A 23973-nucleotide genomic window follows, 5' to 3' on the forward strand; every position below is an offset into this window, starting at 1 on the left:
TGTTCTAACTTGTAATGAACTTGGAAAGCTCTACGTTGCAGTTACAGATTCACCATTTTTCCAAAACATTTCTACAATAAAAGCACTAATAAATGCACCAGTCCAAACCATATTGATTGATGAAGATACCTGAAAAAAGGGCAAGCTAAATGAAAACATCATTGGCACTTGCATAAGCTCATTAGCAACAAATAGTTGAAAATTTAAAATATGGGAGGTATTTCTGCTGCACCCTGTATAATACAACTTTAAAAGACCTTAAGATATCTTTAAACTATCAGCCTATTAAATTGGTTATATATATATATATATATATATTCTCTGTATTATTTTTATATTGAACTTAAATATTTTCCTTAAATTATGAATTTATATATTTAACTATTAAACGCCATGTGGATTTTGTATCTTTATGTTTTGAATTAATTTCTTTTTAATTTAATATTAGATTGCATATCTTATAGAATTATTTATATATTCATAGATGGCTGGCCCTATAGGTAACAATCTGTTTATTATGTCATCAACATGAGTTGTTGGTCTTTTGTGGTTTCTTTGCTGTCTATAATATGTTGTTGCTTTTTTTCTGAAAGCGAATTTTGATTCAAAATTGATATACTAATTTTGGTTGGTTTACTATGTGTGAAATGGTTGATAAAAAAATTATTGAAGTTTTGAATTGGAAAAAAATGAACAATATAATGAATAAAATGTTGGTCACTAGAATTTCGCTATTGTCTGTTATTATATAGTTAGCAATCATCGAGATTTTATCTTGAAAATATTGGTCTATGAAAAATAGAAAGTATACGCACAAACATTTTTCTCACATACACACACACATACTTCAATTGGGAGCTTTTTTTGTCCCAACACCTTTTTAGAAACAATTATTTTTATTCCATGTAAATTTTGTCAGCTGATGTGTTTAGCTCAGTTAACACCCTTGTATATTTATTTAAAACTAGAGGGTGGGGGACTTGTGTGTTCATGCTCTTCTTTCCAATATTAAAGTGTAATCAAGCATAATACATCCAATAGAATTTTAATTTGTCACAGCAAATTTCATAATCTGTGATGGAACCCATAAAGTCAATTGTGAACTGACTGGAGTTAATTTCCAATATTCTTGGTCCCTCTGACAAAGGAGGGACTGGACCTAATAATTCACTTGCATTCGTCCATTCGTTTGTTCGCACTTTTCTCAATAATCACACTTTTGGAAATTTTGCACAAACATTAGTCATGGTGAAAGTAAATTTTTGCCAGAATGGATTTTTCGGGATAACTTTGGTTGCCTCCCTATGGTTCCATTGTAGGGGTAAAATTGCCTTCCAAATCGTTCATCTGTTCATTTGTTCACACTTTTCTCAAAAACCATGCTTTGGATTTAAAAAAAAATTCGCACAAACATTAGTCATGGTAAAAGTAAATTTTTCACTTGTGGATGGGGATGTTACATGCTCGGCTTGTTTTTTTTTTTTTTTTTTTTTCTTATCAGTTTCTACAAGCTGCGGATGGAGCATCCTACCAGATGTCAAACATTCACTTGTTAATTCAGATATTCCGGCTGAGAGATCTTTTTTAAGATTCTGACCGTCCCTTTAAGTACAATTGCTTGAATCTCTCTTGCACTTGGTTCACCAAGTATATTTGCCAGGTAGTTTTTGAAATTATTTTTCATGAGTCCAGTTGCTCTTATAATAACTGCAATGTTAGACATCTTCTTAGAATTTTAGTTTCTTTTTATGTTGAACATAAGACATTGGTATTTATGTTATCTTTTCCCTCTCAGCTCTGTTTAACCCAGCATCATTAGGGACACTAACTTCTACTAAGGTTGCTTCTTTCTCCTTCTTGTCCCATATCAATATGTCAGGGTTTAGGGCTCTGTTTTCTAGGTATGTAGCTGTTGAAATTGCATAGTCATAGCAGATGGTGTCTGACTTATTTCTGACTGTTCTTTCTGGTAAACATGTTCCCAGGATTTGCTGCTGCATTTGATATTCAACTTTTTACAAATCGTCCAGTGGAGATATTTACACACTCTATTGTGTCAGGTCATATAATATCCATCCCTCAGCAAACCCGTACAGTTGGATGTCAGGTGGCTCTAGTATGTGTTCACATGTATGTAAAAAAAAAAAAAAAAAAAAAAAATCACCTACTTCACAAGTTTCTCTCTTTTTTGTTTTATTTTACTTCAGTCGAAGTTCTCAGAAGTCAAGGGGCCCACAACCCGGGGCTAACACTTGAACTCTATATAAGATACATAGATATTCGAATGTTCAATTAAACTTCTTTATCTCTCAAGCACTGAGTTAGTAAAGAAATTGAGAACATAATTTTCCTCTCCCCAATTAACCATTTTCATATGTTGTAGTATATCTTTTATTTTGGTCTCTTGGTCTGACTGAATTCCAGGACAAGTATTTATCTAGTCTGGTGGAGTATCCAGCTTTGTGCTATTACTTGAGGTAATATCACTTGGAGATGTTGCACCATTCCTCGGAAAAGCTGTGGGGTAGCCGTAGTGGGGAGATCTTATTTGGGCTGCGAATACTATGTGATTTTGAATATTTGGTCAGGGTTTACTTCTATGGAAAAAGTATCCTCATGCCAGATTGTTCTGACAAACCCCTGTACAGAGAGACCTTAGACACTCGAGGATAGTGTCTAGTAGGCATTCAAGTTCTTTGTTTCATTTTTCTTATCATTTTGTTTAAGACAGGGATGGGGCATCCTACCAGATGCCAAACATACACCTGCTATTTTAGACACTCCAACCGAGAGATCTTTTTAAGATTCTAACCGTCCCTTTAAGTGCAATTGTTTGAATCTCCTTTGCACTTGGTTTACCTGGTATATTTGTAAGATAGTTTGTAAAATTCTTTTTCATAAGTCCGGTTGCTCCTATAATTACTGGAATGATAGAGATCTTCTTAAGGTTCCAGTTTCTTTTCATGTCATACATAAGACCCTGGTATTTGGTAATCTTTTCCCTCTCAGCTCTGTTTAACCCAGCATCATTCGGGACACTAACTTCCACCAAGGTTGCTTCCTTCTCCTTCTTATCCCATATTACAATGTCGGGTTTTATAGCTCCGTTTTCTAGGTACGTGGCTGTAGGGATTGCATAGTCATAGTGGATGGTATATGACTTGTTTCCGACTGTTCTTTCGGGTATATGTTCCCATGACTTCTTGCTGCATTCGATATTTAACTTATTGCAGATCGTCCAGTGGAGATATTTGCATACTTCATTGTTTCGCATTGTATAGTAGCCGTCCCCTAGCAGAACCTTACAGCTAGAAATCAGGTGGCTCACACTCTCTACTTCTGTGTGGCAGAACCTGCATTTGTTGTCTTTGCTGAGACCACTCATCTTTTTAAACGCATTGGTCATCAAGCCTTGATCTTGGGCAGCTATTATAAACTTCTCCTGGTCATAGTGGAGCGATCCATCCTTTAGCCAGCTTATAGACCCTTCCTTATCAATATAGTCTTGGTTATATTCGTCCAGAAAATACTTGGCCCGTTGTTGGTTGGCCCATTCTTCAACTTTCTTGTCATGGAAAGCTTTAGTGTATTTCTGGCGACTTTTTCTGGCTATTTCAGTCGCAGGTATCTTTTCTGTTTCTGTCTCACTTGTAAGACAGTCTTTCCCAAAATGTTTGGCCAGTTTTGTGATGGATGTTGTTCTACTGGCTCTTGATTCCTGATGTTGGTGTACCATCTTGAGAGTTGGGTTTTTAGAGCTCATCAGATATTGTCCGGTGCTCACAATAGTTGCACGATGTTGATGGTCAATCTCCGAGAGCCCCATACCTCCTTTCCATCTGGGCAGATATATTCTAGACAGACACTGGTTTCTGTATATTACTTTATACATTGTCAGCATTTTACGTGTCTTAGTGTCTAGTCTATTTATGTCTTTTTGTGGCCAGTCGACAATACCAAAACTGTATGTTACCACTGGCATGGCTAGTTGGTTAATGGCAGTTATTTTGTTTCTGCCTGTGAGTTCTGTTTTACAAATCTTCCTGACTCGGCGTATGTACTCACTTCCAATTTTGTTTCTCATCTTGGCATGCTGGATGGTATCATTCTCTTCTATGCCAAGGTATTTGTATCCTTCCTGCCCTTCTAGGTCCTTGATGGTGGTATATTCATCAAGCTGTATATTTTCAGTTTCGATCTTCCCAGATTTGATGGAGCACTTGGCACATTTGTCCAGTCCAAATTTCATGCCAATATCTCTGGAGAAGTTATGTACGACTTGTAAGAGTTCATTTAAGTCGGCATCAGAACTGGCATACAGCTTGAGGTCATCCATGAAGAGCAGGTGGTTAATTCGTTTGTTTGGGTCTTGTCGGCGGTCCTGGCTTAGATTGTAAGCACATTTGTTTTTGTTTAAAAGTTTGCTTAACGGATCTATTGCCAAGCAGAAGAGTAAAGGGGATAAACTATCTCCTTGGAAGATTTCTCGCCTGATGTTTACGTCCGTGACCCTTATATTTCCTTTTGTGTGGCTTAATGTCATGTTTGTTTGCCACATTTTCATTTGTGTAGCTATGACCTGTTTGATTATCGGGTGTATCTTATATAGCTCTAGACAGCGTAGAAGCCACGTGTGTGGTACACTGTCATAAGCCTTCTGATAATCAATCCAAGCCATACTTAAATTTCGCTGTCTCTTCCTACAGTCTTCCAAGATAGTTTTATTTGTTAAGAGCTGGTCTTTGGTACCTAGAGAGTCCCTCCTACAGCCTGCTTGTTCTTTTTCAAGATATGTGGCGCAGGAGAGGTGTTGGTATATACTGTCCGCAACAAGGCCAGTGAAGAGTTTGTAGGTGGTAGTGAGACAGCAAATGGGCCTGTATTTATTAGGGCGTTGCGTTTCTTTTGTCTTTGCTATGAGGGTTGTATCTCCTCTTAATAGCCATTCTGGTGTGGTTTCTTCTCCGCTCAATATTCTGTTGAAACAACTGCTATAATGCCCATGTAATGATGTTAGCTGTTTCAGCCAGAAATTGGGGAGATTGTCTATGCCAGGCTTTTTGTAATTTGAGACGCCATTTAGCTTCGTTTTTATAGTGCCAGCTGTTATCTTTGGCTCCGGCATCTCTGGCTTATTTTCTAGGCTCCTCTCAATGGTATGGATCCATTGAGCCTCTTTGTTATGGGTGATCTCGTTCTCAAAGAGAGGCCTCCAATAATCCTCCAGCTCTTGTATTTTGGGCGGGTTATTCACCGTTATAGTGTCCCTTATTAGGTTACGGTAAAATAACCGAGCATTCTGCTTAAATGTTTTGTTTTCATGCTTTGCCCTATTCTTGCTTTCTCTTTTCTTAATGCATTTGGAAAATGCTGGGATTTTTCCTTCTAATTCTCTAGCTACATTTTGTAGCTGTCCTGCTTTTGTACCATATTTCCTGCTGAGTTTGCCGATGATGTTCTTCAGTCGTCCCTGTACAGCAGGGGCGGCTAGGAATTGTTTAATCTGGGACAATTCCCTTTGGCACAGGTTTAGCTGGTTTTGGATCTTTTGTTTCCAGCATGGTATTTTGTCTTTTGCCTCTGGTTCCCGTTGTTTTTGGAATGTTGGCATTACTTTCCTTACAATGTAGAGTCCTGGGGCATAAGACACCTGATTCTCTCTATTTTTTCATTTTTCTTATCATTTTGTTTAAGCCAGGGATGGGGCATCCTACCAGATGCCAAACATGCACCTGCTATTTTAGACACTCCAACCGAGAGATCTTTTTAAGATTCTAACCGTCCCTTTAAGTGCAATTGTTTGAATCTCCTTTGCACTTTGTTTACCTGGTATATTTGTAAGATAGTTTGTAAAATTCTTTTTCATAAGTCCGGTTGCTCCTCTCTCCAGTATGTGTTCACATATGTTTCAACATACTTTGTTTAATTGTAACAGAAAAGCCACATACTTCACAAGAATATGGTTTCACTCCAGTATAGAAAATAAATAAATAAAAAGACGTGATAAATATTCCAAGATTTTATTTATTTTGCTTCCCTTCCTTTAATTTTCAGCTTACACAGTGGTAAACTCCGAGACCACAGGACTTCTCTCCAACCGGAAATATGGCAGAAAATCCAGGCAACTACAAGAGACACAACGAGGTTATTTTGTTGTGCAATGTTAATGCCATAGTTGGTTATTTCAATCAAATGTTTTTTCCCATCAGCAAACTTGCAGTCAAATCCAGCTTTAATGACAAAACGATTCAAATCGTTCAGCCATTCATTTGAATGACATTTCTTGGTTCTTGTCCAGAATTCAACCGAATTAAAAAAAAAAAAACAAAACTGTTTTTTTTACTAAGAAAATCAAATTTTGGCTATGATTTAGTATTAAAATCGCTAAAATCGTAAAAAAAGATATTTTCTTTATAAAAAAAATTACTTGATCAATTTACATATTTTCAGTGACGGGTACATGCATCATAAAAATTTTTCTGTATTTTTTTTTATTAGGTTGAATTGTAGACAAGATCCCATTTGTTTATATGCAGCATGTTGTATATTAAACCACATTGTTGATTGATGGATAAATATCAGATCGGTGCAAAAATGTTTTGCCGATTTAAAATTTTATTTTAAAAATGAAAAACTGTGTTTTTGAAAATCTTTATTCATAAAAATAATGGCCTTTTCTCTCTAAATTGATTCCATCTGTCAACGAGCTTATAAATGCCTCGTTTGAAAAATGTTTTCGGTTTTGATGTGAAATATGAATCTAATCTTTGTTCAATCTCATCTCATGATGTTAACCTAAGGCCATTAAATGATTTTATAATCCTTGAAATAAGTGATAATTAGAGACAGCTAGGTCAAGAGTATATACAAGATGAGAAAATACAAGATGGGGTAAGATTTCCCAACCAAATTCTCTTAGATCTTTAATCAGTAGTGCTGCATAAGGACGAGCATTATCATGATGGAAGATGACTCCTTTTCTAAAGAAGGTTGTTTTGAGAATATTTCAGAAAAATATGAATAATGCTTTAATAACCTGAAAAAGAAGTTATAAATCAATGATGGTGGTGTGATTAAGTAATAACAATAAAATAAATTCCAGTGAGTTAAAATGGCCTTTCTACAAACCGTCGAAAACTTTTGCACTGACCTGATAATATTATTTAAAAAAAAAAAAAAAAAACGAAGCAAAGAATCTTATACGAATCTTATTTTTAATTTGGAGGTATTTTTTGTTTATTTCTAGCTTCATGGACTAAATAATCACTTGTTTAGCAATATTATTCATCCAAACAACAGCGTTAACAAATAAATCAATACATAACACACTGCATACTGTCAGAAATAAATGTACAATATTAAATGCATAACATTTTATTTCTATACAAAATAAGACTTTAAAGAAAATCAGGCACTATTGAAAGTGAATGATTTTTTACACAGTTTAAACATTTTTTTCTTAAATTTTTATTATACATAAATAATTCTACAATGTATTTAATTGAAAATTGAACGATTGTAGACAAGAGTGATATTAAGCAATGGCAGAATTAAAAAAAAAATGTCTAATAACATTTGAGGATATAATTTTCTTGGGTTTTATCTGATATTTGTTTTTAATTAATTTGCGGTCTCAGCTTTCATGTATCATTTGACTGAGTGTTTCTATCATGCCAGGGGATCACTATTTTTATAATGGTTAGTTGCGATTGAGAAAATTTGAAGGTGAGTAGATATCCATGACTATCACAAATAACGTTTTAGTTGAGCCTGACAGTCCTGATTTTATGTTAGAAACATTTTCATAGAAAGTTCTTCTGATTCAAAGAAGAAAGAGCAGACAACAACATTATTTTGTAACAGAAAATACCTTTTCTTTTGTTTGAATTGGAAAAAGTTTAAAGTCGGACAATAGTAATCAAAAAGGATCGTGCCACACTTCCTGGCAGACTTCTAACTGGGCTGGTGAGCTGGACAGAACCAGCCTTAGCATATTAACCTCCTGACAAGGAGGGTAGACACAAGATCAGGGGTGGTTTTAAGAAGTCAGCACACGTGTGTAAGCAACTCTAGCTTAGAAAAAATGCCCGAGCAGCCCTAGTAGGAATACCTCAGGTGATTAGCAATAGACTAATTTCTGAAAGAGAAGATAAAGCATGGAAGAGTGGAACTTCTAGGACTGAACAGAACCGTAGCTCAGCCCGACAGCAACAAAGTCACTATAAGATTGAGTTGTATCATACAGTCATAACACTGCTGCCAATTCTGTGGATGTGCTTCAAAGAACTATATTCACACGCCAAACCATTCTGTTGGCCGATAGAGTACTTTTACCGCATTTAGTCAATTTTCATCAATTGAATATAGTACATCTAAACTTGCAACTGCTTCAACTTTTTTTACTTACAAATGCCGTTGCTTTGTCTCAAAGAACCTAAAACTATTACATCCTACAAATGTGCACTTGTTTTATTGAATGCTTCAAAAGATTTACATGCAATGGAAGCATTTAAACATTGCTTGAATGTGTATCATTTGGATTACTATGTTAACATAGCGCAGGCGCACATATGCAAATGCATGCGAACTGACGTCACCAGTAGCGAAAAATAAAGACTTTAAAAAGGAGATCACGTTAGAAACAGGAATAATGTTTGAGATCACGTGAGATGCGTGGATGACATTTGAGAAGACAATCATGCGAGGGACATCGCAGCGGTAACGAGAGAATGGGGAAATAAATGTCGTACAACTAAAAAAGCAAGTTGAAATTCTTTTCTATTCTTTGTCTGCTTTGCGACTGAAGCTACAACGTGTTGGTCTCCAAACACTATAATCATTTTGGATATTGTCCTCAGAACATTTCATCCAATGTAACCTTCAGGTGCATATTATAGAACTTGGGAATCTATGCATATCGACATGGGTCGCAATGGATAAAAGTGTTAAGTACAATCAGCTATAAGTGACTCGTTTGGAAGAGCAGAGGTTCAATTCTCATTCAGCCAATACTAAGAATATAATAAAAACTGACACTTAAGACTTTACCTTGTCATGATTGACGAAATGAGGACAATATATCCTGATGGATTAAATAAAGGGTTCAGTGAAATTCTGTATAGATTACTAAGTTCCACACAAGGATTGCTGGGTTCGACAAGATGGACCTGAAGAAGGTCGTAGATTACATCGGCCGAAACGGTGTGAAAATGACATAAGAGTAGTAGTCAAAATTTACAAATTATCGGTGTTTATCTCAAAAGCATTGCTTGAATAATTTTTCTTCTTCAAATTTTATGTTTTACACATAGAGGATATTATACACAAATAGGTCGGATAAAAGAATTATATGTACAACTTTGTCGGGAAAGTTCGATTTGTAAGAGACATTTCTTTATGCTACAAAATAGTCAGCAGCCACCATATCTATTAATCAAATAATTTTTTTTTTTTTTGCCATTCAAATAATCTAGTCTTCTGATATATAAAGTGAGCTTCTTTATATTTTCTTTGTCATCGATAGCTTTATTCTTACAAAATCAATATTTGATACTGGCTCGTCAGTTTTTTTGAGGGGATCATTACAACGTTGTTAAGAACAAAATGCTATACTGTATAAAAAGGGACATAACTCTGTATTTATCCATATAGTTACTTCCCTTTGATTGGACCACAATATTTTGAAAGAAAAATAAATTTTTTTCAGTGTTTAAAAAAGCGAATAGCAAAATAAATTGCAACTACTGAGCAGTGCCGAGTAGGAACGACTAGTAAATAATAAACTAATAAAAGTAATCAACTGCTCAATGTTATTAGTTATGAACAAATGGCACAATTGTACTTAAAAAAAAGTTTTTATTTGTTCACCCCAAATGAATCATATTTTCACTGATGGGAGCCAGATTTATAGGGAGACAACATGAGTGGAGAATTGAGCAGCAAAATGTTTGTTCTCATTACATTTAAATTTCTGCATAGTGTTACATTTGGTGGAGGGAATTCCAGAGGCAAGCAGTTCAAGGGAAGAAGGCAATAGAGTAGAAAATCTTCTGACATTTACAGAGCTCAATTGAGAAGGGATAGGATTTTACTGTTAGTTCGGTAGCTTGGGGATTATTTTCATTGAGAAGGGATGTATAAGTGCAGTAACTTCATCGGAGCACATTCTGTGAAAGCACTTGTTAAACAAACATAAGGACGCAACATTGTGATGATGCGAGACACAAGTTTGGTACTCAACAGACACTGCAGGAACTTTCTTATACAAAGCACTGTAGTGCTGTTTGTAAATCAGTCAATTTTTTTGTCTAAATTAAGTGAAGAATCAACCTCAACAAAAATTGTTAAAAATCATTCCTTCGTTAAATTTGAAAAAAAAAAAAAAATATTGTTATAAACATGGCAGCCATTGAAGAAGAAAACAAAACAACAACAACAACAACAACAACAAAACCTGAAATTATTTTAAGCAATTAACAATGCAATTTTAGTAACAATTTTTTTAAAATGTAAATTGTCAGGAAAATTTGTCTTTCAGAAATATATTGAGAGTGGTTTAAACAAGTTATATAAAGAATAAATCATGCATGCAAATTGAAATTTTTTTTGCAAAGAAAAAGAAGGTTTAATCTTAATAACTTAAAAATAACTGATCATAATAAACAGGAAATATAATCATGTATGCAAATTTATTATTTTTTTGAGCAAAGAAGAGGAAGCTTCATCTCAATAACTGATAATAAGAAAAGAAAAGACTTTCACATTGAAAATTTATAGGCATAGAAGGAGAGGGTTAATCTCATTAATATATGATAATAATAAAAGAAATGAAATATTTTTTTCACTTTTAATATGGACATAAAAATATTTTATTATTATTATTATTATTATTATTATTATTATTATTATTATAGCAGAACAAAGGAAGAGAAATCTTTATCTTTTTCTCATCAATTAGTTTTATGTTTTTTTATTGAAAGAGAGAGAGAGCAGATGTTTTCCCTTTTCTTATTGATTAGTTTCGGTTCAACGATTTCATGTAGTGGATAGAAGATAAATTGTGAAGCGACAGTGAGCAGGCGAAGATAACTTGTGTTTGGTGAGGAAAGTTGGATCAGTAGTCACAAGGCTTAGAATTTTTAGATCAATATGTTTATAATGTGAATATGTTTATGTAAGTAATATATGTATGGGAGTATTTAGCAGCGTGGCACTATGTATATGTGGGCATTTATCTTGTTTTTGTTTATGTATGTTTAACTGTGTGTAGCTATTTGTTTCTGTTCACCTGACTCTTGTTAGGGTGTAAGAATGTGTATGCAAGATAAAGAAAACTTAGATGTGGGTCATTGAAGATTTCTTTGCTGCTCACTTTCCCCAGCCAAATGCACAGGAGGGGTTATTGAACATACGTTCATGGAGTCCTGTTCAAGTTGTGGCCAGCTTGAAAATTCTGTTACTCGCTCGTTTTTTTGGCTGTTTGTTTTATAGCAGTTTTTAAGTTCAAGTCGGCTTATTACTTCCACAAACTTTCTACTTTTACGGGTTTGAAACGATTTTCATAGGTTGAAAATGTTTTGAGTTAACACATTCTTGTAAAATCTTACTTTTGGAAGTGATAAAGAAAGCAAATCCAAACGAAGCTGAGAAAGGTAGAAGGTAAACTATTAGAGCCATTTGCTTTTTAGCATTCATCAGAAACAATTTGCAATTCAGTTGTCACAAATATATCCCTGAAGAAGGCAAATTTTCCCCCAAATTTAGAGTAGCAAAAAATGTCACTAAACTTGCATTGTTAATGGGTTCTATTGCAATAAATAATTTAAAATATGAACACAATGTTTTTTTTAAAAGAACAGCATTAAAAAAATTTTTAAACTCTACAGTGAGCCAATGATACTTTCCAATGTTTAAGGATTGAAAAAAAAACTAGAAACAGCCATTAAAAACCAACAACAATAACAGCAAAAAAAAGACAAAAAAGAAGAAAACTACAGAAAAATAAAAGAATTCTTAATATAATATATTTTTTAAGAAGGGAATATTTCACAAAAATGTAGATTTAAAAAGATTATAGTAATTGTATTCCCGGTTTTTATTGCTTAAAATAATGTCAAATATGAAAACAACATTTTATTTAAAAAAGAAAAAACGTTTTTTTTTTTTTTTTAATTAGAAAACAAAAACAAAAACATTTTTCCATGCAAAGAGATCTTATCAATAAATATAATCAAAGAAAGAAAAAGGAGGAAAAATATTGTTATGTAAATAGTAATGATGAAGTTATATGCATTAAAAAAAAAATTCTTTTTTCATAACGTTTTTATCAAAAGTATCTCTTAGTGCGATAATTTTAATCATGTTTTTCTTTATTTGTTTATGATTTTGTCTTTGTCTACTTCTTTTTAGGATTTAATTGACACAATATCTCTTAATGTCTATGAAAGAAATTCATGAGAAGTTTATAAATATTTTTGGAAAAATGTTGCTGTTGTTTAACATCATTTAAAAATTTTGTACCTACAAACAATTAAGTTTAGGCAAGCAAAAAATATTTGAGGTAATAAAATTTGAAATTAATGATTATCAAAATTTGTCACAACAGGAAACACTGCATGTGTATAGCACAAACTAATCTGCTGACACTTTTAATCTTACATGCACGAAAATTCTTTATTAACAAAATATATTTATCTTGAAAATAATTTAAAAAAATCTGTATGGCATGTGTGACACTAGATATATCCACCCTTGTATCCTGCTTCTAAATCTGAGTTGAAATATTTGCTTTTGATAAAAATTGAAAACAATCAGTGATATTATATTTTGTTATTGTCAAAATAAATCCTCGTGAAGATATTTTATTGTGATATTGTTATATTATGTGATACTTATGATATGCTATGTACACGGTCAACACAATACTGACACATAACACTTATATCAGATGACAGATGAGTTACTTTCCTTGAATGAATATACAAGAACTTATTTATCTCCCTCCCATGGCAGAATGATGTGAAACAACGGTTGGAAAATGGGATTGAAAAGCCAGCACCATAGAGAAAAAGCACTTTAGCGGGCAAAATGCGCCTGGGCAGCCCCATCGGCATTCTCTGGTATCTTAATTCAAGGGAGGCAACTCATTTGATATTAACAATCTTGCTGGACAATACTATCATACATGGAATTAGTAATGCAAGAAATAAGAAAGTTTATTTAAATATTATTTTAAAAACCTTTTATTATTATTATTAAAACAGGTTTTCTCGTCGCATTTGAAAGATTAATACAACGCCTTTGTTAGGCATATCTAGACCTTATCAATAATTTAAAAATTAAAATGAACAATGAAAAACTATGAAATACATCAAACATTTGTCAACAGCTATGTACACATGTAGGTTTTGAAATTATTATTATGCCCGGGTGCTTGGAGCTAAAAAAAAAAGTTGTAGTAGGCATGCAGGCTCAAACCCATAATGCGTAGGCAGAAAAGAAAGTGAAAGAAAACCTGACACCTTACCACTACGCTATGACGCGAAAGAAAGTGAAAAGCATTCAAATTTATCAATGTCAATCAAAAAGTTGACTTGTTAAGGGAATGAGTTCACGTAGGCACAGAAATGAATGTCTGGCTGTCGGCCAGTTAAGCTTCCTGTTTTCTGCCATTTTATTTGTTTCCCCACGATATTGGGGAAAACCAGCTCCCCACAAAAAGGAGAGGCTCTGGCAGTGTCCAAATGAATAGCAATTGTCTGATATGAAGGGTTTCCTCCACATTGATCAAAACTAATTGCCTTTCTGGAGAAGGCCAGGCGAATAGTTTGGTTCGATTAGTTTTGTTTTATTTATATGAAAAAAAAGAAACAAACATGTGAAAGGACAAAACAGGAAATTTTTAAAAAGTCGGTCAAAATAAATGCAGAGACGATGTTTGTTCACAAATCAGAGATATTATAATTTCAGAAATATAAGGAAACTTTTAAATAAATGTAACCTCGTCGAGAAGCCCAGTGAAAAAAGCCTTTCTTAAACATACATAAAAGCGCACGGCCGTTTTGCATTTTATATATATATAGATGGCAACCGTTCTGGTTTGGGGTAAGAATATGTGTGTGTGTGTGTGTGTGTGTGTGTGTGTGTGTGTGTGGATAAATAGAAAAAGCAGATGTCTAAACAATACAATCAAGTAAGATGTTTTTATATTTTGTCTATTATCATTATTTATCACAAATGCATGATTAAAAATGTTATTTTCAAATTTGTACAAAAATGACAGACATAAAATTAAAAGAAGAAGGGAGGGAATCTCATGTTATTTTCAAATTTATAAAGTGACATGCGCATTTTTGGAAGAGAAAAGAAAGGGGCATATAGTTTATGACTTGTTGGAAATCTGGCTAGGGAGTGGGTCTTGAACTGGCTTGCTGATTCCATAGTAAGCATTGCTATCAATCACACAAGCCCCTAGAAAATTTGAAATGCAAAAATAAAATTCTGTTTTTCTTATGTAAAACAAAACCTCCGTCTAGTAATTAAGTTTATTTTTTTATTACAAGTTTTTAGTTCCCTTGGCAATTGTGAGTTTTGCATTTCAGAAATATGTACCAACAACTAAATTCCGTATTCTATTATTTCAGACCATTTTGCTGGTTCCATGTAAGAGCAGGTAAACATATCTTCACAAAACTGAGCACCATTTTCGTATTCTTCCATTTCTTTTATTTCTTTGTCTCTCTTGTTAATTATATCTTTCGTTGCTTTTGTGACGTTGGCTGATAAAACTTGACTTTCTCCCTATTTCATTTATGGAAATAACTTTAACAAAAAGTAGATAAAACAATCTTTTATATGCCGGATATTGTTTCATGTTCTTAAAAAGAAAGGTTTTATTTTCAAACAATTTCATTGATTTTGATATTTAATCTTGATCAAGATTTTATTTACTACTAGTTATGAATAGAGGAAAGCTATCACTCTCCCTTGCCTCTGACCTACATTTGACTCTGGAGAGAGCGAGACAAAGAAGATAAAAGACAAAGGTGTGGGTTATATATTTAACAGCATATAGATTTCATACTTACCACTATGAGTTAATTGGTTAGCGTGCCATGCTTAGAAGCAGACGTAGTCAGATCAAGCCTCATCTTGGACATAAATATTTTTATTCCAATTTTATCTCAAAATTAACTCAAATATTTCAAATTACAATATTAGATTGTTTTCTTTTATTTTTTTTCAATAATCTATGAAAAATAGGACTATAGATATGGAGAGGAGCCTTGTTTGTTTATAACATTTTGACTTTTGGATGCACATACTTTCTTCTGTAAATTTCTGAGAAAGTTAAGCTCAATTTTTCTTTTATTCAGAGGCATCCGTTTTATGTTATGAGACTTATTAGTTAATTTTCCTTCAGTTTCTTTGTTGTTGTGACTAGCTCTAAAGTTTGAAGCCAGAATATCCATGAGGAATTAAAGGATAAAAGCGTTGCTTAAAAGAGATATTCTTAATGAATTCTCTCCAGACTTTCTGAGTTCGGCTTCAAAAGCTAAGACTTAAAAAAACAAACAAAAAAAGAACAAATTATGAAACAATTTAATAATTATTTCACTAACAACATCTCCCTACAGAAAATTGTACTGATGGCCTTGGATTGATTTCCTAACAATTAATTTTAGTAATTCAGAAATCTGAATTCTATGTTGTCTTTTATTAGAGTGAAATTGAAAAAAGTATTATCCATTGTTTGTTTTTTTCTGATGTGTCAGTTCATGTTTCGTGAGCTTTGCTTATCAATTTATTTCTATTCTTGCATCTTGATTGTCTCCAACTGCAGTTTCATGAACAACCTCTGACACTTGTGTATGTGCTTGTTTGTTGCATGCTAAACTTTTACTAGAATTTCTCATTCATCTGTAGTATATTTGTGCTGTCTCTATCTCTCTATCCAAGAATGCAGTTAGGTTCAAATTTTATACAAAATCCAGTTGTGGTATTAACTCTGCATTATTTAAAATTTTATTTTATTTTTATAAATTTATTTTTTACAATATTGTGAATCATATACGTTGATAAACAGCAAAAACAGCACTTTATTACTTTATTTAATTTTATAATTTGAAAAGTCACTCAAAAATCTTAAAATGAAAACTTATTTTGATGATTCTCCAGATAAAGCACTATATTGCTCTCTCTCTCACACACACACGCACGCACGCACGCACGCACGCACGCGCGCGCGCACACACACACACACACACACACACACACACACACACACACACACACACACACACACACACACACACACACACACACACACTGTTAGGGTAAAAAGAATACAGTACACGGAAATTCATCCAGGATTTTTGTTTTTTTTAAAAATACTATCAAGTTTTACCAGTAAACAGTTTCTCACTGCCATTTTCAGCATTATTAATGTCAAAGTTTATGTTATCTCCCTTGCCTTTAGAACTATTTCGATGTATCAGCTTTTGAAAAACTGATCTCTAAATACTCATATATTATTTATAAAGGAGAAATAGAGGATTTGCGTTTTTCAGATTATAATTTAGTATATCATCTATTAGTGAGTAGTTATTTCCTCATCGCAAAAATTTCAATTACGATTTATTAACATTCTATTTCTTCAACGTTCTCTTAAAACCGGCCAAAGAAAAACATTTTTCTATGCCCCCACTAGAAATAGTTTTAGTTTTTCATTGCATGAGTTTTTTTTTTTTTTGTTGTTTTTTTTTTTGCATTACATGAAGTAAAAATCATTTTTCACATTTGTTTTTAGAGAATGCATTTCATGAAAGTGTTCTATTTTTTGTTCTTGTCATATTTTTTATTTTATTTTTTTTTTGGTGGTGAGGACGTTCTTTGTGTTAAAAAAAAAATCTATTTTTAATACAGATTCAACAAAATATGAATCCAGAGATGATGATTTGTTTTATTTAACGCAAATTCACTTTGAGATATTCATTTTAAATTATGATGGAATATTTTCAATATGATGAAATTAAAAAAAAAAGAAGATAAATTCGACTTTTTGTAAAAATCTTAACAAACAAATTAAACTTTTCTTTATTGCCCCCAACAAAAGGAGGGTGAACCTGTAAATTCACCCTTGTCCGTTCGTCTGTCCACACTTTTCTCAATAACTACACCTTGGAATTTTTTGAAATTTTGCACAAACATTAAACATGATATGAGTAAAAAAGTAACAATGGATTTTCCAGGAAAACTCTGATTGCCCCTGTAGGGTTGCCTTTTGGGTTAAAATGCTTATTAAAAAAAATTGATGCCTTGGATTTTTATAAAACTTTCTAAAAAGTTGTAACTAACTGATTTCTATATAATTTTGTTGGTTTATACTTCGCGATAACTTTTGGGTGTACTTCAGGGGCTCTTAACACTCCATTTTTGGGACTGTTTTACCATATTTGTCCCAAATTTTCTGTGTATATCTATTTAGCAGTTTTGCATGGTGCTGAACACAAATTTAAATATGTTAAGACTTTGGGAACTTTTGGGGCTAAATGTGTGTGTATGTGGGTGGGGGACAAATCATGGATTTAGTCATTTTCTTTTTTTTTTCATGGTGCAGAACTCAAATTTACATATGTTAAGGCCTAAAACTGCACCGTTTGTTCATTTTCACCAGGATTTGATGCCCGTGGGGACTTTTGGGGCTAAATGGGGTGGGGTAGGGCAATGCTGAACTTAGTCATATTTTTTATGCCTCGTTCACTGTTCACTCACAGGGGACCATGCATGCTTCACTTGTTTAATATTTGATTTCAAAAACTTTAAATTTCTTTCACACATTATAAAATATTTCTGAAATATGATCCTTTTTAAAATGACCTTCGTTGCCCTTTTGTGTGTGTGTGTGTGTGTGTGTGTGTGTGTTAAATTTAGTTTACTTCTTCTACTGAATGATTTTGTCTGTTAAACACCATCATTTCGTATGCAAGTTATTTAATACCTAATCACAATGTTTAGTATAATAATTGCAAAGATAATATAATAATATAATAATATAATAATATAATAATATAATAATAACTGTAAAGAAACTACTTTTGAGGGTAAATGGAATTCGATGCCTTTCCACGGTGCTACTGATAACACTTGTGACAGGATTCAAACTCAGCTTATTTTATAATTAACAGCAGTTGCCATTACATCATCTATACCCCACACTCTTCTTCAATGGGTTTGTAATCATTCGTTAAATGAGAATTTTTCAAACAGAGAAGAAATTAGCATCCAAGCAAACCCATGCTTGAGCTTATTCAGCAAAACTGCCGTTAGTAAGTTAGGAAAATATATATGGCGATTAAGCTAGATAGTGTTTCATTCTTGTGAGGACTCATTAGGCCAATGTAAGATGCATTAGCCTGATGAATCTTCACAAGGATGAGGAGCTGCTAGAGCAGCTTATCCTGCCTTGACAAAGTTCAAAATAGACTTCGTAGCCTAGTGGGGGATGCCCTTTTCTCTTCCCTGAAACTTCTTTCCCACAGAAGGGACGTCACGAGGCTCTCTCTGCTTTATCATTATTTTCATGGCAAGTGCTCGTCTGAGCTCCAATCTATGGTCCCCTCTGGTCTTTCATGAAAAACACTCGTCGAGTTGAAACTAGTATCAATAATTTCCCTCACTCTTTATCTGTGCCTAAACCTAAACATAGATTCGGTAAATAAAGCTTCTTTCTTAGAACAGCACGCCTGCAGAACTCTTCCGTTTTCCTGCTTTCCAACTGACTACAATATGGTTGTCTTCAAGTTCAACGTGAACAAATTCTTGATGAGCCATCTCCTTAAGCAATCCAATTTACCAAATTTTCACTACTAACGATGACTGACATGTTCCCCTTGACCACTGTACACTCATTAACCCTTGTCCTCGAGTGGCCTCTGAGCCTTGATAAGTAGTGACCTCTTTGTAAAAAAAAAAAAAAATTACTATTTTTTAACTCACCACAGATAATCTTCACGGATTTTACTTTGTTAAACCTCTAAAGTTTGGACTACTTTTGTTTTCTTATCTATATATATTTTTTTCATTGTTCATTATATTTATTTTTGTATTTCTTTCCTTTTCTCTCCTTATGAATTTCCCTACTCTTTTATATATGTCATCATTACTCCTATCTCTTTTCTACCTACATTTGCAAATTTCCTCCTACTGCTGTAAACATATAGTCTTTTTTTTTAATCTAATTTCTAAGCTAATTTCGTTATGCCAGCTTTTTTTTTTTAAGATATTAACCTGGCTTTTTCTCCTCTATATGATCAACTTTGAAATGCCATGGCCTAAGGAGGTTCTTTTTTTTTTTTTTTTTAACTTTTTTCCTTATCGATCTGATGATGTAATAAAGTTTTATTTAAGCTTGAATTGTCATCTTTTATTTATATAATAACTTTCTGCGTTTACTTAAAAGATTATATATTATCCATACGAGCGTTTCTGTCATTCCAAAAGACACATATTTATACTGATACGTTAAAAGTATGTTTCAAGATTCCTTAATGATTTTTTTCTAATAAATCAAATCCCAGAAATTGTTAAAAAAAAAAAAACACCAACCGCACCATTTTCATAAAAGTCACCTCAGACTAACATCTTTGATTTTTAATAATTTATTTTTCACGAAAAAAAAGCAAAAAGCAAAAAAAACAAACACAAAAAAAGTTACATTTCGATGAGTAAATCATAGAAAGAAATTGAAGCGTTTTCACCCCCACCCCTCAAAAAAAAAATAAATAAATAAATAAAAAAAAAATAAAAGAGAGAAAAAAAATCTGATATGAACGATTCATTTCTTTCATAGAAAGAAGAAAATCCATTAATTTTGTCAATAAGAGAATACAAACAAAAACAAATAAATAAAAAAAAATGTTTCAATCAACGTTCCTTTTATTGGAATTTTCTCAATTATATTTGGTAACAAAATATAGGGACACCGACAAGAAGAAAAGAAACAAAACACAGTTGTAAATATTATAAAAATTGTATTTATAGAGAAAGAAAAGAAAGATGCTTACAAACAGTCGGGTTGTTGGAATTGTTTAAAAGTTGTTTTAATATTTTTCATGTTTTTTTTTTCTTGCATTTATTCTCTACTTATTGAGAATAAAAGAAAAAAATTTTTTTTTAAAAAATAGTTAAAACAACTTTTAAACAATTTATATATAATTGTTGTTTTTACATATAATTTAGAATGACAAATAATTTAAACAACTTTTAAAAGTTGTTTAAATTATTGGTACTTGTACAGTTTAGTCAAGACATTAAAAATGAAAATATCGAAAAAAAGTTTAAATTGTATGTAACAGTTATGGAACGAAGTTCAGTTGAATCCAAGTTTAGCGTTACAAATTTCAGAGAATTTTTTGAGGGTCGGCACTATTGCTAAACGAATTATTTTGCGCTAAACAGTATTTTTTGTTTAAAAAATAACCATCGAACAAAATATCGAGGCCGGTGATTTTGTTTAATTTATCGACATTATGTAAATTGAAAATAAAAATGTCCACTTGTCTTCTTCATAAAGTCATTCTTTAATCTGATTGGTTGATTTTTTTTTTGGTTAAGATCAAAGTGTAGTATCTGTTCTTTAGATGCTGCAGTTGCTGCACTTCCATTTCTTGTTCTCTTTCGGTGGAGGAGAAATCCTTCACGACTGAGACAATTTTTATTTTTGTACTGTTTCTCCACATAAAAAAAAGGCGACCCTGGTGTCTAACTCCGTCCCGTGGGGAGGCATAGTAAATAGGTATATTTTAAATAAAGGGTAACCCCCACTCTCCAAAAAAGAAAGGGCAGGTTACTCTCGAAGAAAAAAATCGACCAATCAGATTAAAGAATGACTTTATGAAGAAGACAAGCGGACATCTTTATTAAACAAAATCACCGGCTTCGATATTTCGTTCTATGCTTACAATGGTTATTTTTTTAAACAAACAAAAAAAAAAAATACTGTTTAGTGCAAAATATTTCGTTTGGAAATAGTGCCGATCCTCAAAAAATTCTCTGGAATTTGTAACGCTAAACTTGGATTCGTTCTCCGAAAAAAAATTTCACTTAATTTCATCAAGTAGTTTTTTTCTTTTTTTTTTTTTTTTTTACAGCGAAAAACCAATTTGTTATGATACCGAGCAACATGTTCGATTTTTAGGAAGAAAAGCTAGTATTAAAGATGAGAGGGAAGGGGTGTTAGCGCTTTAACTGGAGTTATCTCTCTTTGGCATTTCTAAAATTCAAACAATTTTTTTAAATCCAATATGGCCGCCTTCAACACGCTCTCATAAAAACGTGTTTTTCCGCTGCAAAAAAACAAAACAAAAAAAAAAAAACAACTTGATGAAATTAGGTGAAATTTTTTTTCGGAGAACTTCGTTTTTTCATTTTTTAATATCTTGACTAAACTGTACAAGAACCAAATTAATTTTATTTTTATTTCGGACTATTAGTCTCATCTTTATTAGTTTTTTTTTGGATCTTTTTATTGGTTCACAACGTTTCGGCCAACTTCCTCTGGCCTTCGTCAGGTGGTAACCGCGACGGATAGGAACTCCGAATCTCCTAACTGCATTCTCAGCCATCACTTTCATCCGTAGTTGTTGTCGTCTCACCACATTTTTGACCAATTACCTCTGGCACGTTTTGGGTGGGATTGAAACCGCTATCTTCAGACAATGCTCATCTGGAACCGTAGAGATTCAACGTCTCTATCAACTGCGCCACGGGCCCCGAAGGGCGATCAAGGTTGGATTCTTTGATCTTATAAATCCACGTTTATTTATTATCTGATCTTCCATAGTCGGGTCTGTACCGATTGGTATATATATATATTATTCCTTAATTGGAATTCATTTTTTGAGATGAGCATTATATGTTAATTTTATTTTTATTTCGGACTATTAGTCTCATTATTAGTTGTTGTTTTTTTCTTTTTCTTTTTTTTTGATCTTTTTATTGGTTCACAACGTTTCGGCCAACTTCCTCTGGCCTTCGCAGATAGCGGTTTCAATCCCACCCAAAGCGTGCCAGAGGTAATTGGTCAAAAATGTGGTGAGACGACAACAACTACGGATGAAAGTGATGGCTGAGAATGCAGTTAGGAGATTCGGAGTTCCTATCCGTCGCGGTTACCACCTGACGAAGGCCAGAGGAAGTTGGCCGAAACGTTGTGAACCAATAAAAAGATATATATATATATATATATATATATATATATATATATAAACAAAAAAAAAAAACAACTAATAAAGATGAGACTAATAGTCCGAAATAAAAATAAAATTAACATATAATGCTCATCTCAAAAAATGAATTCCAATTAAGGAATAATATATATATAAGAACCAAATTATTTGTCATTCTAAATTACATAAGTAAAAATAAAAGTTAAATTGTTATTTTCCGACTAGTCAGCTTTGCCTCGGTTCATTCCGAAAAAAAAAAGTTGTTTAAATTATTTGTCATTCTAAATTATATAAGAAAATCAATTTAAAATAAAAATTGTTTAAAAGTTGTTTAAATTATTTATCATTTTCCCCCCTAGCATTTCGTTCCGTTTCACTCAATCTTAGTTTTTGATCACAAGGGCAAGGCTACTTCAGGCTTACGAAATTGCAAGTAACAGTCATCTTGATTCTTACAGGATTAAAAAAATGTTTACACATTTTAATCGTGCAATGCTCTAGTTTATATGGATAAAATGAATTAAATTTTTTCTCGAAATGCCTCCTCGTGTAATAAAGTTTAAGATAAGAAACATTCTGAATACCTTATTTTTCTCATATCACTCGAAAACCCTATTTAGCGACATTACCCCTATTTTGTGTTTTAAAAAACTGTATTTTGTGTTATTATAATTTTCTTATATTTATTTTAGTAATTTTTTACGACGTGCCCCCGCGTATTATAAACACCCCAATCTCCACCATGTTAAGACCGGCTTTTGGAATAAACACCCCCAACCTCGAAAACCGTTCTTAACATGGGGAGGGTTGGGGTTATTCCGAAAGCCGTTCTTAATATGGGGTGGTCGGGGTTGTTTATAATACGCTGGGTTAGATCGTAATAAAATACCTTTATTTTAATTAAATAAATGTGTAACAAAAACTTTCTAAAAAAAAAAAAATTTATTGTTGTGACATTTTCGATTTAGTCCAAAAATTGCATTTGTCTGCCTCTGCTATGCATTTTTTCAAATGTCCAAACCGAAAAAAAAAAAAAAAAAAAAAAAAAAAAAGTGGTTCCGGTACTCCTTGGGCGTTGAGTGCCATGGCGACCAGCTGAAAAATTTAATAGTTAATGCAACAGAACACGGACCAATAATTTTTTTTTTTTTTTTTTGGTTTTCGGGGTCGCTGACAACGAATCTGATATTCAAACCTGTCGCAAATTTACCCTTTTCATGGTATTAACCCTTGAGCACTCGCACTATTTTGTGCCAACTCACCGCCATCGTTTAGGCTATTCTTACATGATGCGTTCGCACATGGTCGCGCGTAGCAAGGTGACTTGTCACATCGCGGAAGAATTTTTTTCAAAAACAAAATGTGGTTTATTTTTCTGTGTTATGTAGTTTTTGATGCTTTTTTTTAATTGATTTAAAAAATTAAGCGGTCTACAAAAGCATTTTTATTTTTATTTTTTTATATTTTTTGTGGGGAGGGGGTCAATTATAAAACTTGTACAACATTTAACAGGTGCTTCTGCAATTTAATTTACCATTTTTCCGCAAGTAACGCGGCGACATACACCAAGCAGAAGAACTGTTTAATTTTTCACAAAAATTCTGTTTACATTGGGGAGTAGGGCGGTGGAAGGGCAGGTGGGGGGACGGGTGGTGTTGCAGCATAAACGATGGCGGTGAGTTAGTTGGCACAAAATAGTGCGAGGCTTCAGTGGTTAATACCATGCAAACGGTAAATTTGCGACTGG

General features: G+C 33.0%; 1 protein-coding gene across 3 annotated transcripts in view; it reads left to right on the top strand.

The window, feature by feature from the left end:
- The window catches only part of LOC145251218 (uncharacterized), a 144983-nt gene that overhangs the window by 102544 nt on the left and 18466 nt on the right, over nt 1-23973 (top strand). Inside the window, exon 10 of one of the 3 annotated variants that reach the window (XM_080111715.1) lies at nt 14643-14680. The exons of 1 other annotated variant lie outside the window; for it this stretch is intronic. In XM_080111715.1, the coding sequence (XP_079967841.1) occupies nt 14643-14665 (23 nt within the window). In that variant the 3' untranslated portion in view covers nt 14666-14680. Of the gene's footprint in view, nt 1-6054; nt 7184-14642; nt 14681-23973 lie in introns of those variants that run through there. One more of the 3 variants, XM_080111710.1, reaches the window with a different exon arrangement.

Source organism: Euprymna scolopes, chromosome 1 (assembly GCF_053919585.1).
Source record: "Euprymna scolopes isolate OS-2025 chromosome 1, ASM5391958v1, whole genome shotgun sequence".
Lineage (NCBI taxonomy): Eukaryota > Metazoa > Mollusca > Cephalopoda > Sepiida > Sepiolidae > Euprymna > Euprymna scolopes.